General features: G+C 39.3%; 1 protein-coding gene across 3 annotated transcripts in view; it reads left to right on the forward strand.

Moving 5' to 3' along the window:
* The window catches only part of GLB1L3 (galactosidase beta 1 like 3), a 48,240-nt gene that overhangs the window by 1,109 nt on the left and 30,913 nt on the right, over positions 1–16,218 (forward strand). For all 3 annotated transcript variants that reach the window (XR_005656337.1, XM_039878881.1, XM_039878882.1), the window contains exons 3-9: positions 22–234; positions 4,851–4,919; positions 5,621–5,716; positions 6,926–7,034; positions 11,392–11,484; positions 12,802–12,883; positions 13,865–13,929. Coding sequence is in view for 2 of the 3 variants with exons in the window: in XM_039878881.1 (XP_039734815.1) it covers positions 22–234; positions 4,851–4,919; positions 5,621–5,716; positions 6,926–7,034; positions 11,392–11,484; positions 12,802–12,883; positions 13,865–13,929 (727 nt within the window). In the remaining variant the exon portion in view is untranslated. The remainder of the gene's footprint in view (positions 1–21; positions 235–4,850; positions 4,920–5,620; positions 5,717–6,925; positions 7,035–11,391; positions 11,485–12,801; positions 12,884–13,864; positions 13,930–16,218) is intronic.

A 16,218-nucleotide genomic window follows, 5' to 3' on the forward strand; every position in this document is an offset into this window, starting at 1 on the left:
TCAGTCTCTCTCTTTCAACAGGTTTAATTGGTCTCATCTGACCCCTTTTGAGCTGAAGAACAGATCTGTGGGACTTCAGGCTGAAAGCAGAGCTGAGAGTACCCCATACTTCACGCTAGGAGGGCACAAGTTCCGGATCTTTGGGGGCTCCATTCACTATTTCCGGGTACCCAGGGAGTACTGGAGGGACCGCCTCTTGAAGCTAAAGGCCTGTGGCTTCAACACTGTCACCACGTAAGTGCTGCCCTCAGCCCTCTGTGACCTTGCTGCCTCTGAAGGCTCATAACATTTGCACCCAGGCTCAGAGCTGGTTTTGGGACCCTGACCTGAAGATTTACCCTCTGAATAGTCATGTCCAGCATGTCCTTTTTATGCTTAAGGATCACTAACATGTCATACTTAGTTTACTGTAGTGAAAGCCTTGGGTAAGTTTTAATGGGAGAAATATTAAAAGAGTTAGTGATTTCCTCAAGAACCTCTCTAGTGGAAGAGTCATTGGGCTGCTTAGGAGCACTCAGTTTAATGACCTATACTTAAAGTATACTTATAGATGAACACATGGTGTTTTTAAAACAATTCTTATTTATGTATATGGAGATGAATATGTAGAGGAATGATATCAATGTGAATCATATCAATATGAACATGTAAGGAAACACTAGTATCACTAAAGTGAAGTTTAGTGGTGTAGCTTAACAGTCGGACAGACCTACTCTTCAGTTCCAGCTTGGCCTTGTAATGTTGTGTTGATGATTAAATGAGATAAAAACTTTATCTTATTTCTATCGAAAATGCTTATCACAATGCCTGGCATATACATGTACTCAATTAAGGTGGCAAGAAGAAATATCCAGTCTACTTCAACAGAAGAATATGAAGATAAATTTAACATGATAAATTTAGTGTGATAGTTAATATGATTACACATATAGTAACAAAAGGTAACGTGTAGTTAGGGTTTACTGATGACTAGGCATTTTCTAAGTATTTTTCACAAAACTGCTCAATCCTCATAACTGTCCTGTGAGATGGACAGTATAATTCCCATTGTGCAGGAGAAGAAATGGAAGCATAGAGGGCTTAGCTTGCTCAGGATGAGCGTCTTTCCTAGCATCTCCTTAAGATATGACCACATGACTGTAAGGATGACACCCGAGTCACGCACAGAGCAAAGACTCCTGCCTATGCACAGATGACCAAATAAAAACCGTACCCAAAGCAAAAATTATATTTGAATTAGGAACAGTGGAGTTCCCTTCATGAGAGACCTATTTCCAAAAAGTCTTGAAACTCAAAAAAGTGGGAGTCAATAAAGGTGGCTTGAAGGGTGCCTGAAGGAAAAATTCTGTGGAAGGCTATAATGTGGCAGCTGCATACAAAAGGATGTGTGGTTAACGTCATGGGAAAGGTTTTCCTGAAGGCTGAGGAAAGGCAGGGAAGCCCACCTTTAGTGTAATGATCCTGCCATTGTCAGAACACGGGTGCTAATTGAAATATATCTACCATTATAAAGTAAGACTACTGATTTTATTCAATTAGCACATATATAGTATTTATACACAGCCATGCATGTTCTAAGCCCTGGAAAATATTAATTCACTTCGTCCATATAACAATTCTATGTGGTAAGTAGTGTTATCACCATTGAGAAAACTCAGGCAAAGAGAAGTTAAGACACTTTCCCAGAGTCACACATTAATAGTGGAGTTACGCTTTGAATTGGGTCAGGCTCCAGGGCCCAGCTGCTAAACAATTCTTCACCTTTCATAATTGTGTACTTTGCTTAGAGATTGAGGATCATGTTCACAACACTTTATAACCCTTATTGTAAAGACTTGTAAAATCTAAGTGCCCTTTCAGCGTATTTTATGATTTTATGTTGCAGAATATATATATATATATATATATATATATATATATATATATATATATATATATATATATATATATATTTGATGAGATGTTTGTAACCAGCAATTAAAAAGGTCTGTTGTTTTCATGGCCAGGCTGTGGATGTTATTAACATCAGGAAAAAGTAAAGGCATTCCTGAGAATCTCAGACTTACAATATAGAAAGAGGAAAAGCAGAGGAGTGGCAGCAAAAACTATGGAGCATGTAATGTAATGTTTTACATCTTCAACTATGCTAATTATGTTAATTCCAAAATACTTGTTGCCTTTCTGGGTTAATTCTACATTGGTTGTTATGGATTATACTTATAATGTATGGAATTTTTTTTAAAAAGAGAGAACCATCGGGTGTCCTCACACATCTATACCACTGACCAACAAGACTACAGAAATACAAAAACTGCATCTCAATCAAGAGAAGCCCCTCCCTTTCTGAATGCCCCTCCATCGCCCTGTTGTGGCAGAAATAAACATCGTACTCACTGTATAGGGCAAAATGCTTAACTAGCACCATCCATTATTGCAGAGCTGATTCCAAAGGGTGAATTTGAAGCTGAGGGGCAGTAAACTGATAATTGGCTCATATAATAAGCAAATAATTTAATCACAAATAATTTTTAAATTTTACTGAGAGGCTTTTCTGGGATTATATGGTTTTTCTTTTCTCTTAAAGCAGTATATTACATAGACAATTTTTCTGATATTCAAGTAATCCACAGCTTTGAGATACATTCTGTTTGGTTATGAGACATGCATATGTACATGCACACACACACAGATTGCTAGACTTGATTTGCAAGTGTTTTATTAGAGATATGTATCTAACCGAATTGATTTAAAATTTTATTTATGTTAGTGTCTTGTCTAGTTTTGATATTAAACCAAGTAACTATATCTCTTTTTTATATTCACTGCAAATATTTTGCAAAAGAATTTTTACCACGAATGTTTCCTACAATTAACCTGTACAACTTTGTGGCTACTATCTTTTGCCAGTGAAGATTTTGGGCACAATATAACTTTCTTAAATAGTTATTGTTTAACTCATGTTTTTTATTTCTTCTAGAGTATATCTTATTTTTATTCCATAGACCTTTTTTCCTTTTTGAAACTTAAAAAAATTCTCCTTCCTTTCTTGGAAATTATATATCATTTTGTGAATTGGAGCTTTTTTCCTCTTTTTCCCCCCCCTACTAAATCTTGTCTAAATTTTTAGTCTTTTTAATGAATTAGCTTGTAGTTTTATTAATATTCTCTATACCTTTTTGTTTTTTATATAACAATTTCTGAGTCACGTATGTTTCTTTCCTCTACTTTATTTGATTTATTATCTTTTTCTTCCTCCCTTCCCCCTCCTTCTTCTCTTCTTATCTTCCAAGTTAAATATTTAGCTCATTTTATTTCCAGGATTTTATGTTCTCTAATATATTTATTCAAGGCTATGAGTTTATCTTGAAGTATTGCTTTGGTTCTATACCCCACAAATTTTGCCATATAGTACTTTGAAAGTCACTTGGTCTCAAACATTTCAGCTATTTGGGAATAGCTTTCTGTTTCATTTATTTATTTATTTTACTTTTTACTATTTTAAAGTGCAATTTTCTAATTTAGTTGCATTTGTCTGAGGTCATGGACTGTGTGAAGAAGAGTTTTGAAATTTGTTGAGATTTATTTTGTATTTTACAACTGTTCCATGTATATTTTAAGAATATATACGCTCCATCTGTTGGCTACTGAATTCTCTATGTATTTATTAGATACAGCCTTTTAATTGTATTGTTCAAATCTATATCCTTACAATTGTTTAAAAGTTATTATCTTTGTTTCTTAGAGAAATATTTTAAATCTTCCTACTATGACTGTGGATTTATCCATTTCCTCTCTGATTCATTGAACTTCTTCTTTACTTAAAGCTATGATATTAAGATCATGGAAGGCCATGATTATTATATCTTCTTGATGAATTATTCCTTTTATTATTATTTGAAGCCTCTCTTGGCATCTATTTGTGAGGGTTTTTTTTTTTTGCCTTAAAATCCATTTTGCTGCTATTTAAGATGCTAGATTAATTTTGCCTTATCTATATTTTTTCTCACCTTTTTGTTTCTGACTTTTTTCATCAATTTTCTTTAAAGTAAGTCACTTGTAAGCATCATTTAGCAAGATTTTTTCATTCTATTCTGTCAATGTTTGGCTATAAACTTTACTCTGCATATTTAAAGTCTTTAGCAAACCAACTTTTCATTCCTCCTCACAACAAAAGATCTTTAAATACAGTCAGTTCTGCCACAATACAACACATGCATTCTTAAAAATCTCTACACTGCAAAATTGTGTAACAAGAACTCTAAAGCTCATAAAAAACATGAAGTTGGGCACAAAACTCAAAAACTTTGTTGGTAATACACATGAAATATAGTCATCTAATAAAAATAGCACCTAATAAAATTTCGCACATGTCCCTTTGGCCCTCCAAACTCAGCCTTATGGGAGAGGTCCCTGGCAGCATCCTTCTTGCTAGGTCAAATGATGGCACCTTTCTTTATTTGTGTTATCCTAGTAGAAACTCCTCCTCTGTTCTTATTCTGCTTAATTCTTAGTAATACTTTATTGAGCATATGTAGATATTTGTGTTTTTTCCTTTTCTTTATATTTTTAATGGATATTACAAAGAATAGGGTGGTGAAGGGGGTAATTTATCTATAAATTGAAGGAATCTATAATCAGGATTATTGGCAGCTTGGACTACAACTGAGTAACAGAGAAGGAACTATTGAAAATAATCATTGTTCATGTAATAAAGTTTTAATCATCATTGGAAACTTCAGTTATTCCAACTAGAGCTATCCCAGGTTTTGGTGTGGGTTTGGGGCTCACCTAGGAATCTATAGGAAAGAAATGAGAAGATGTTTATTGTACGTCTCTCTTTCCTATTATAGCTACGTTCCCTGGAACCTCCATGAGCCACAAAGAGGAGCATTTGACTTTTCTGAGAACCTGGACCTGGAGTATGTGCTGTTGCTGCTTCTGTGACCTGGCCAGGGCTAGGGAGGCAGGAAGGGGGCTGGCTGGGATTGATTAGGGACTGTAGTGGCATCTTGGCTTTGCTTGGAGAACCAGAGGGAGATGGGGGGTGGGGGGTGGAGGGAGGGATCCGGAGCCTTGTTCTCAGGACACTGTGACAGGCTCTCCACCCAGGACCCGGATGCTCTCCAGCCATGAATCTGTTACTCCCAGGTGTCTGGGCCTGTCTCCACCTAGCCCAGGCCCCGTCACTGTAGCCCAGAGGTGCCTGATCCCCAGTGTCAGCCCTGCTCTGCAGTGGGGTCCACCCACCTAGTCTGGGACAGGGATTGCCCCTCGAGGGTAGCAAGGCCATTGGGGTCAGGTTCACTGTTAGGGCTCCTATCCTGTCCCCTGTCTGATGCCCTTCCTCCTTATGACCGCAGTGGGGTTATGCAGACTGTCCTAACCCGGGAGCCAGTGAGAACCCAGCTCCCAGGGCCTCTGGCCTATGACCTGGTGTAGGACTTTCTGCTCTGCTGGGGGTGGGGGCTCGGCCTCCCCTTTACTCACCCCAGTCTCTGGTTGAGAGAGGAAGGCAGGCAGGTAGAGGGCCAGGCAGCTCTGCCACCCGGCAATACGTGCTTGGCTCGTCCCCATCCTTTGCTCGGAATGTCCTGAGAGTTGCTGACATTGACCTCCCTAGGGCCTTTGTCCTGATGGCTGCAGAGATTGGGCTGTGGGTGATTCTGCGTCCAGGTCCCTACATCTGCAGTGAGATCGACCTCGGGGGCTTGCCCAGGTGAGCGGGGCTATGAGTGCAGGGTTGTGTTTGTGGTAAACTAGTCTGCTTTACTAAAAGTAAAACTTGAATCTAACAGCACTGAGTACATATTCTGCGCCTTGCACTGTTATGTGCTTTTCACACAGCATCTCAGGGAATGCTTGCAGTACCATGGTGATGCGTGGGTACTACTGTAGTCCCCTTGTTTCAGATGAGGGACTTGAGGGGTTGAACCTGGTGCTGCGGGCTTGTGGCCAAGCATGGGCGGTGAGAGAAGAAGCATCAGGATGATCACAGTCCTTTCTTCATGGGAAGGAACTGTACCCATCTCTGTTCTCCTGTGGTGGAAAGAATGGAAAGTGACGCTTTCGAGAGCATGAGGGAGGCTTCTGACAACTGCTAGAATTGTTCTGAGGACTTCTGGCTCATCTCTTATTTTGTTAATGGAAGACCATGTTCTCCACTGAGCTGAGAACCCTCAACTCCCTTCCCTTTCTTCTCATTTTTCTTTGCCTTGTTCTGTGATGCTGGTCTTCAGTCCAGACAACTAAAGTTCAGGGTGAGAAGCCAAGAATGCTGTTCTGTTAACTCTACAGGCTGACAGGACTCCCTGTTTAGTCCATGGCTCTGCCTCTAGGTGAGCACTTTTATTCCCCACAGTCAGGTAAAAGTTTGTTTTCTACAAGTTTCAGCTTGTCCTCCCATCCCAGCTCAGGAGCAGAAAAAGCCTGGCCTTGAGGGAAGTGGGTGTTTTAGCAAAGCTGTGATGTCTTGTACAAGTCAGCTGAAAGCCCTGCCCAGCACCTTAAAAGTGACTGAGGAGTGTGTTTAATGGTTTAAAAGCTCTCCTACTCTGTGCTCAGAATTAGGTTTTAGAGGAGATGTAACCCTGTGCCTTAGGTATATACATTGTGCTCAAGAAAAGTGTTTTTAATAAACCAAAAAGGAATGGAGGAGAGTATTCAAAGAAAGGTTAAAAAACCTCTCATTAAGATGTGGGTGTACAAGCCATGATGGAGCTGCAAGTACTTCCTAAGTTGTTAAGTGTCATGATAACACTTTTCTTCTAAATCTCTCAAGTTTGTAAGAATGGTCCAAAGAGCATTTTTTAAAAACCTGAAGGGAGCTCCAAGAAGGAGCTGGCTGTCATGCATGACCCCAGCCCCGACTCATACTTCTTACTGTCTTCCTACCTCATACATTCAGCTTGTCCCATTTTGCCCCTAGCTGGTTACTGCAGGACTCCAACGTGAGACTGAGAACAACCGACCAGGGCTTTGTTGAAGCAGTTGATAAATATTTTGATCATCTGATTGCTAGAGTGGTTCCTCTCCAGGTAAAGCCAAAGTACCTTTTACTTTTTTCTTATATTTGCTTTAGGAAAATAGCTTGTTCTGGCTCATTCACAGAATAAGCCAGGACCCATCTCTATGAGAGTTGAAACTGACATTCTTGCAATTATGAATTCTAGACCCTCATCTTAAGTACAGCCTTTGCTCCAGGGCTTCTGGAAAGATATGCATCACATGAGACAGGACTGACAGAAAGCTTGGGTGGAAAGTGTGGGTGTGTGTCCATGTTCTGAATGTACATGATGTTCACTAGACACAGTGATCTTTTTACTGCTTATTTCTACTCTTAAATGATCTTTGCTGCTTTGAGGTTAATACACATACTTGGTGAAAAATCTCAAAAAAGTTCAAAAGAGTTTATGGTGGAATAAAAGTCTCCCCTCTTACCCTGTCCTAAAGCCAGTTACCTTTTCAGGAGTCAACCAGTTTTAGCAGACTTGTGTATGTCTTTCCAGAGATTTTCTACACACCTGGAAGCAAATTTTTTATACACACACTTACACAAGTGTATGTGTGTATGTATACTTTTAATCTAAAATATACAATTTGCATTGAGTATTTTTCTTCTGTCACTTAAAAAAATGTATATATATATTTAAAACCTGCTATTCTTTTTAATGACTGCAAAGTATTTCATGATGTGGATATATAAAAATTTATTTAACTAGTACCCTTGTCATGGGCATTTGATTTTTCATGTTTATGTTATAATGAATACCTTGATTCATGTGTATCATTTTGTACCTATAAGAGTATATTTGCTATTATATTCTAGTTCATTTTAATTTCATAAATGCAAAGAGCAAAGATACCATGTATTTTTGTTTCTTTATGGTGTTCCCAGACCGTACGCACTTGACAAAAAATGCCTTTACTTTCACAATGTCAACCTATAGCACATAGACCAGTCTGTGACAAAAAAAAAGAACATTATACCTTGCAGTTTGTAAGACAGCAATTATTTAATCATTGTGTTTGATTTTAAAAATATAACTCTCTTCCAAACAAGAGGAGGCACATGGTTATTATTTAAAAATAAATGTTATTTTAAGGACATATATCTTGATACAGCTTGAGGTGGGATAAAAACCAGGATTATTAGGTAGTAGACCAATAGCTTATTATCTTAGACTTTTCTTTTTTGAGGAAAATATGATGCAGATCCAGCCCTTTATAAATAATTCTGAATTGTGAATTTGAGTTAATCTTATTAGGATAATTATAAAAAGAAGAAATAGGAGGTTATAAATGGAAACAAAGCAATACAGCTTTAGGAGAGTGAGCAATGTAGAGTGAAAGATGACCTTGTCTTTAGGATTAAACTCTGGGTCTGTTCTGTGGAGTTGAGGTACATCCTTTGTAAGAAGGGCTGAAGCTGTGTGTTTCTGTCTTCCTTTCTGCAATCATGGTGGGACTCAGTGAGGAGTGAAGAATCTCTGAACCTTAAAACTAAAAGGAGTCTGAATGTTTGGATGGAAGTTCAGGCACAAGTACAACTGCTACTTAACATTCAAATAGATTCAGCAAGCAAAGCAAATTTATAAACATTCATTGAAATTGTAAGGTAGGAAATTCTAGAAAAGTTTTAAGAAGCAAGGAATTGTAAGTGCAAATGAAATGTATAGGGCTCATTATTACTAAATTATTAGTATTTTAAAGTCTTTCATTTTGATTGGTTATCTTTATTGTTTTAATTGTTATATTTAAATAATTTTTAGAGTGTATTTACTGTTTAACTGGGGACATTTATTCTTCTAATCTTGTTTATTCCATAAGGATAACTGTGAATTCTCCTACTATGGGGTTTTTAGAAATTTCACTCTCAGGCTGGAGAGAAGATATTCTGCAATAATACAAAAATTAGTTCATCAGTTCAGAATACTTACATTTATTTAACAAGTAATTATTGAGTACCCACTATATGCCAAACACTGTGCAGTAGCTAAGAAGCTCCAGTGGTGAGAAGCACAGACATGGTCCTTGCCCGAGAGAGCTTATAGCCGAACATTAGAGACAAACAAGCACTACGACATGAGTGATAACTGCTGCAGTGGAGAAAGTGTAGGAGAAAGGGAGGTTCAGAGCACGTTTTTTCAAAAAATGTAGCTTAAACAGTGTCCTGAAATGTGGGCAGACATTAGACAGGCCAGCAGGAATGGTCGGGAGTCTCCACATGGGTGAAGCCCAGATGGCAAGAGATAGAATGAAGAGTTTGAAGAGCTGAAAGAAGTCCAGCTTGTCTGGAGCATAGAGTGTGAGGTAGGAAAGAGACGAAAGGTGAGGCTGTAAATGAAAACCCACCAAACGTGCTTATTCTCTTCTGTTCCATCTCAGGAGCTCATGTCCAAAAGGGAACACTGCACTCTAAATTTGACATTTATTCAGAAGCAGTAGGAACCATGGGAGGAGCGAAGTGATCAGTTGTTCACTGTTGACGGTTTGCTCTGCCTTCAGTGTGGAGAGGCTCCGAGAAGCAGAGAGTTGACTTGAGTGTAGAAGGATGGTGAAAAATTAAATTCAACATGGAAAAGTTATAATTTCAGCACAACTAGGTCAATGTTGATGGCTTAGGTGGTGTGACAGGGTGAAAGCTTTACCACAGTGCTTTGAGGAGTGGGATAAAAGTGAGAGAGAGTGTAGACAATTGGTAACTCTTTCAAGGAATAGGGCTCTTAAAGAGGAGAGGGCACCCCTAAAACCAACATAATAGTGAATGATAACCATAATTGAAAAAAAAAAATTGCCACAAAGCTATAAAAAATAAGAGCAGAGAGCAAGAGAATGGTAGGTGGAGGGAACAGTCTTGCAGCACACTCTCTCTTTCCGATGTGACATTCTGAATAAGCTTCCAGGATGGTGGAAGTCAGTCAGTTTGGAAGGAAATGTTGAAAGTACAGGAGGGAAAGACATGTATTGAATGGGAGAAGATATTTGCATATGAGACATCCGATAAGGGATTAATATCCAAAATTTTTAAAGAAGTCGTATCTCTCAACACCAAAAAATAAATAATCTAATTTAAAAATGGGCAAGGGACCTGAATAGGCATTTCTTCAAAGAGGAAATACAGATGGCCAATAGACATATGAAAAGATGCTCAACGTCACTTATTATCAGAGAAATGCAAATTAAAACCACAATGAGGTATCACCTCACACCTGTCAGAATGGCTTTCATCAGTAAATCAAAAAACAACAAATGTTGGTGAGGATATAGAGAAAAGGGAACCCTCGTGCACTGTTGGTGGAGTTCCAAATTGGTACAGCGACTATGGAGAACAGTTTGGAGGTTCCTCAAAAAATTGAAAATAGAACTACCTTATGACCCAGCAATTCCACTTCTGGGTATTTACCTGAAGAAAACCAAAACACTAATTCAAAAAGATATATGCACCTCTATGCAGCACTATTTACAATAGCCAAGATAAGTGTCCATTGATAGAAGGCTGGATAAAGAAGAGGTGGCACATGTATTCAATGGAATATTACTCATACATAAAAAAATGAAAACTTACCATTTGAAATGACGTGGATGGACCTAGAAAGTATTATGCTAAGTGAAAGAGAGAAAGAGAAATATATGATTGCACTTATGTGTGGAATCTAAAGAACAAAATAAATGAAGAAAATGAAAACAGACATATATACAGAGAACGAATTAGTGATTGCCAGACTGAAAGGGGTTGGGGGACTGGGTGTAAAAGGTGAAGGGATTAAGAAGTACAAATTGACAGTTACAAAATAGTTATAAAATGACCAGGTGTGTACTAGACTAATTGGGGGGGGAGCACTTCATAAGTTATATAAGTGTCTAACCACTATGCTGTACACCTGAAACTAATATAAAATAATGTTGAATGTCAAATCTAATTTAAAAAAAATACAGAAGAGAGAGGGAACAGTGCAGAGAACCACCTCCTGAGCAGGTGGTGGAGGCTGTGGGACTCTCCACATGATTGGTGGGATTACCCTAAGACAGGAGGAGGGAGAAGGGATGCCTCTTTCTTTGTCAGGTGGGAAAGTGGATAGGTAGAGTAGGCGTGGAAGCAGGTGAGTTTGTTGGTTTAAGCTCTCATATTTAAGCAGATAATTAGTACGAGAAATTGAGGGAAAATTGTGGGCATTGCTACAAAGACTCGGGAAGGTAGGACTCCTTGCAGCATCTGAAGTACCTGGAGGTGACTCTGACTATAGGGCCTGGGGGAAGAGAGAGAGTGCCTTCAGGTAAGGAAACAGTTTGAATCAGAGTCCTGCGCCAGGTGTGTTATTTTTAACAGCAGACCCAGAGACTCTGGCTTTCTCACCAGCAGCCTCACTCTCCCCGTTCCTCTGCCTGTCTCAGTACCACCAGGGAGGCCCCATCATCGCAGTGCAAGTGGAGAACGAATATGGTTCATTCGATAAGGATAAATATTACATGCCTTATATTCAACAGGTAAGAGGCACTTGGTTTGTCTCCATATTTACATGCTTCTTTTCTCAATCTGTCTCGTTTACAGCATGCATTTCTGAGTCTGCTGCATGACTCTGTTAGGCATTGTGGGTTATGTGAATATATGAAACCGAGTTTAATTTCTCTGTGAATCTACGATATGGTCAGGGTGATCGAGATGTACTTAAATAACTTGATGTTTAGATAAAATAGGATGTTGAAAGATTATTCATTTCCGTTGCTATCTCTATGGCCCACAATTCTCACGAAAGCTGGGGGCTGGTGAATTTATATCTATAGTAAATAAACAAATATCGCTTCATGTGGGGAATGCCTCCGGCCAGGGAATAACTCAGTCTTGCCTAGTGTCCTTATTTGTGTCAGGCTTCTTGCCCCTGACTTTCCACATTCAGGATGCTGATGTGTTCTAGTCTAAACTGGATCCCTCCCCAGGCGCTAAAGCAGGAGGCAGGGACCCATGTTAGCTCTGTCCACATAGAGACTTCTGGGTGGGATGGCTTGGGGAGGAGTGGGGAGGAGTTGCCAGCTGGGCAGGTGTTGCGAGAGAGAGGAGGCTGGGCTGGGCTCCATGGATGTCCTGGCTCCTGCCTCATAGCTGTGGCTTCTGGAGTTGGACAAGTTCTGTGAGAAATTTTTCCCCTAATGTTCTCAGGGGCATCACATCAGACATGCTCAAATCAGTCTCATCAGCTAGCCTTTATTATTCCTTGATTTTAAAAATTTACCATTCAACTCCACTCCCAGGCCCAGATATGGCTAAATGAACATATGAGACACAAAGATAGGGTCCTCTCACCCTCTGGCCATCTGTCTACTTCCTATTCTCTTAGCAAATATGATTTTCAAATTAGATCCTCCCCTTCCCCAATGCAATGGCAGTTCCTTACTTCCTCTGAGTGTCCAGGTAGGACCCAAGTTTTGTGAAGTTTCTCTCCGATCTTACCCATAGCATTGGCCACTCTCCTTCAAGCACAAAGAGTTTCCCAAGTCTTCTTTCTCTCTTTCTCTCAGATTTAGATGCTGCCTCAGGGTGTTTTCTCATAAACTTAGCCTTGAGGCTATGACTGTGGGGTGTCGAAGCCTGTATTCAGCTGCTTTGTGGTCATCCTGGAGACAACACCAAACTGGGATAGAGACTACAACCTCCTCAATTTACTGAGTTGCGGATGGCCAGACTCTCAATTCAAACCTTTTTTCTAGCTTACATGCTGCCCATCTGAACCAGTTGTATTTATTTCTTAATTTTCTTCTTCCCAAGGGAGCAAGGGAAGTAGGTTCATTCTACAGTTTTCTCAATAGGCCCTGCTGAAACGAGGAATTGTGGAGCTGCTCTTGACCTCAGATGCTAAGACAGAAGTGCTGAAAGGCTACATAAAAGGAGGTACGAATTTAGACTCACTTTAAGGGGGAACTGAGGCTCTTAATCCACCAGTTTGAATCTTGAACAAACATCAGAAAGAACAAAGAATGTCTCTAATATCTCTTTCCTATGTAGATTGAAGTGGACCCTAGAGATTTGATATTACAATAGATGAGGACTCAAGGTCAAAGTGAAGAGTTCACTTGGCAACTGCATCACTTTTCCTTGTTCCTGTTGTCTTTCAAGATCAGAGCTGTAATCGAGCTCTTCTGTCCCCAATGTACCTTTCCATCTTTCATAACTTTTCTGTGGCTGAGAATCTGCATTGGTGCTGGGAAGGGTTAGAATGAAGGCATTCTCCAACAACATTGACAACTCCATGAAGAAGCAGAAGATAGGTGCTGTGTCTGGAAGCCAGCCTCAGCAGAGTCCCAGTCCTGAGATCCTGCAGCCTAAGGCACACTAAGGACTCTGAGTAGGTCCTAGAGAATAAAGGAGCAGAATAATTTAGAACAAAATTATAAGGTGACGAGAGTAAAAGAAATGACCAAGGTATGAGCAGCCAGATGGATCCCGAGGAATATCTGTCAGGTATTCCTTAGCTCAAAATTAGCTGCTTCTGGAGACTGCTGTTCTCTCCACCTTTTTGGTGGCTCTTCTCCACATTATTATGGTACAGTGAAAAGTGTGCTGGACTTGGGGTCATGAGACATGCATTCAATTCCTAGATCTAATCATGTTGTGGTGAGATTGGCCTGTTCCATTTCTCTGCACAAAATACAGTTAATTTTAACTGCCCTTCTTACCTCAAGTCCTTGCAAGTGTCCAATGATGCGAGGATATGGCACCTTTTTTTACATTGCAACTTGGGATACAAGTAGTATCTCATTATTCTTACTACTCAACACACCTTTCTTCAGAGTGAAAGGTGTGGACCTCCATCCCTCCCCTGCTGGCACCTGTCACAATGTCTCATGCAGCACTTCTTTCTTCTCTCTACAGTGTTGGCTGCCATCAATATAGAAAAATTTCAGAATGACGCTTTTGAGCCCCTTTATAATATACAGGTAAGGACATCTTAGTAATGAAGAGTCTTAGCCCCTTCACCTGCCATGACCTTCCTAACCTGTGCAACTGGTGTTCAATGAGGAGAGGAGGCTTGGCAAGAAGACCCTCTGGGGCCTCAGCTGGGTTCAAAAGAAATTTGGGGAGTTTACACCTTGCACCATGGGGAACGAGGAAGAAATTCTGCTGCTTTCACTTTTGTTAGTGAAGCACCTCATGGAGATGATCAGAGGAAGGGTGAGGGGATTATGTGAGGTAAATTAGAGGGAGATGATGTTCTCTCTCCTCTGTGAAGACAGAGCTCAGGAATGGGCCCTGCATGTTGCTGACAGAGGATTCATACCTGGCTTTGGTGGGGTCAGCCTTTTTTAGTCAGCAAATCAGCCTAATTTAGCCAGACTGTGTTGCACATGAATTCATTTGACAAACAAATTGAATAAGTAACTCCTAGTTTCCTCTCAGTGGATGACCCCCTGTAATAGTTACAAAGATGGACAACTTGTCCCTTCATGATTACAGCCACTCTCCAAAAATAACTAGGTTGAGCCCTGACAGACCAAATGTGATTATGGTGTCTTCTGCTTAACACATTTTCCTGGGTTTCTTTTGTGCCACGGCCTGTGTGCCTGACACAGTCTTCGTTTCTAGTTTCAGCCCACATTGCTCTTCTTGCTCAGGCAGGAAGGCCTTCAGCAATTCTTGCAAAATATGGTGCTCTCTTTGGGCCAGAGTCTCCCGCAGTGCTCCCTCCAGTGCCCTCTCCTCAGCCTTACACCCTCCTCCACAAGTTGTAATCAAGGAATGAATTAATCTTATATCCTTTTCACATTAACTTCTATGGAGTTTCTGAGCTAGTAAAAAGGAGAGACTCTGCCAGGGGTAGATCCATGGCTCTCCCTAGTTTTTAATGCGTGTAGTAAGTCTCTTTTGTGGTCATTTATTTTTTTCTTGTCACTTTTTAAAACAGCTTTATTGAAATATAATTTATACACTATTAAATTCACCCATTGCAAGTATACAATTCAACATATAGAGTCTTAGAACCATCACCACAATCTAAAGTTTCCTTGTGCTCGTTTGTAGTTAATGCCCTGCTCCCTCCTGCAGCTCTAGGCAACCACTCCTCTACTTTCTATCATTATAAACTTGCCTTTTTCTAGACATTTCATATAAATAGAATCATACAGTTTCTAGTCTTTTGCATCTTTCTGGCTACTTTCACACAGCTTGATGGTTTTGAGGTCTATTTCTACCATAACATGAATCAGTACTTCATTCCTTCTGATAGCTGAGTGGACGATGCTTTTGTTGTCATATGTTTAAAATTATAGCTAAACCCAAAGGTCATGCAGCTCTTCTCATATGTCTTTCCTCTTTCATATGCTAATATGATTCATATAGTCTTTCAATATTGACCCAGTTTTGCATTTCTGCATTTGATTTGCATTTGATTTTGATGTATTATCATTTTATATAGTGCTGGATTCAGTTTGTTCATATTTTGTAGAGAAGCTTTGCTTCCGTGTTTATGAGGGATATTGGCCTTTGGTTTTCTTTTCTTGAAATATCTTTGTTTGATTTTGGAATTACAGTAATCCTGGACTCATAAAATGAGTTTGGAAGTATTCTTTCCTCTTCTATTTTTTGGAAGAGATTGTGTATAATTGTTACTAATAATGTTTGGTAAAATTTATCAGTGAAACCATCTGGACCTGAAGTTTTTTTTTAGAAAATTTTTGTAAAATAAGTTTTTATTTTTCAATTATAGTTGACGTACAATATTACATTAGTTTCAGGTATACAGCATAGTGATTAGATATTTATATAACTTACTAAGTGATCTCAATAAATCTAATACCCATCTGACACTGTACATAGTTATTATAATATTATTGACTATATTCCTTATGCTATATGTCCCCATGACTATTTTGCAACTACCAATTTGTCCTTATTAATCTTTTCCCCTTATTCACCCACCCTCTCCAGTCTCCCTTCCAACTGGGAACTCTCAAAATGTTCTCTGTATTTATAAGTTTGTTTCTGTTTTATTTGTTTTTGTTCTTTAGATTCCACGTGTGAGTGAAATCACATGGCATTAGTCTTTTTCTGTCTGACTTACTCCACTCAGCACAGTACCCTCTAGGTCCATTTATGTTATTGCAGATGGCAAGATTCCATTTATTTATTTATTTATTTATTTGTTTGTTTGTTTGTTTGTTTTATGGCTGAGTAATATTCCATTATATATGTATACCACCCCTTCTTTATCCATTCATCCATTGATAAAC

The sequence above is a fragment of the Pteropus medius genome, unplaced genomic scaffold, assembly GCF_902729225.1.
Source record: "Pteropus medius unplaced genomic scaffold, Ma_sr-lr_union100, whole genome shotgun sequence".
Taxonomy (NCBI): Eukaryota; Metazoa; Chordata; class Mammalia; order Chiroptera; family Pteropodidae; genus Pteropus; species Pteropus medius.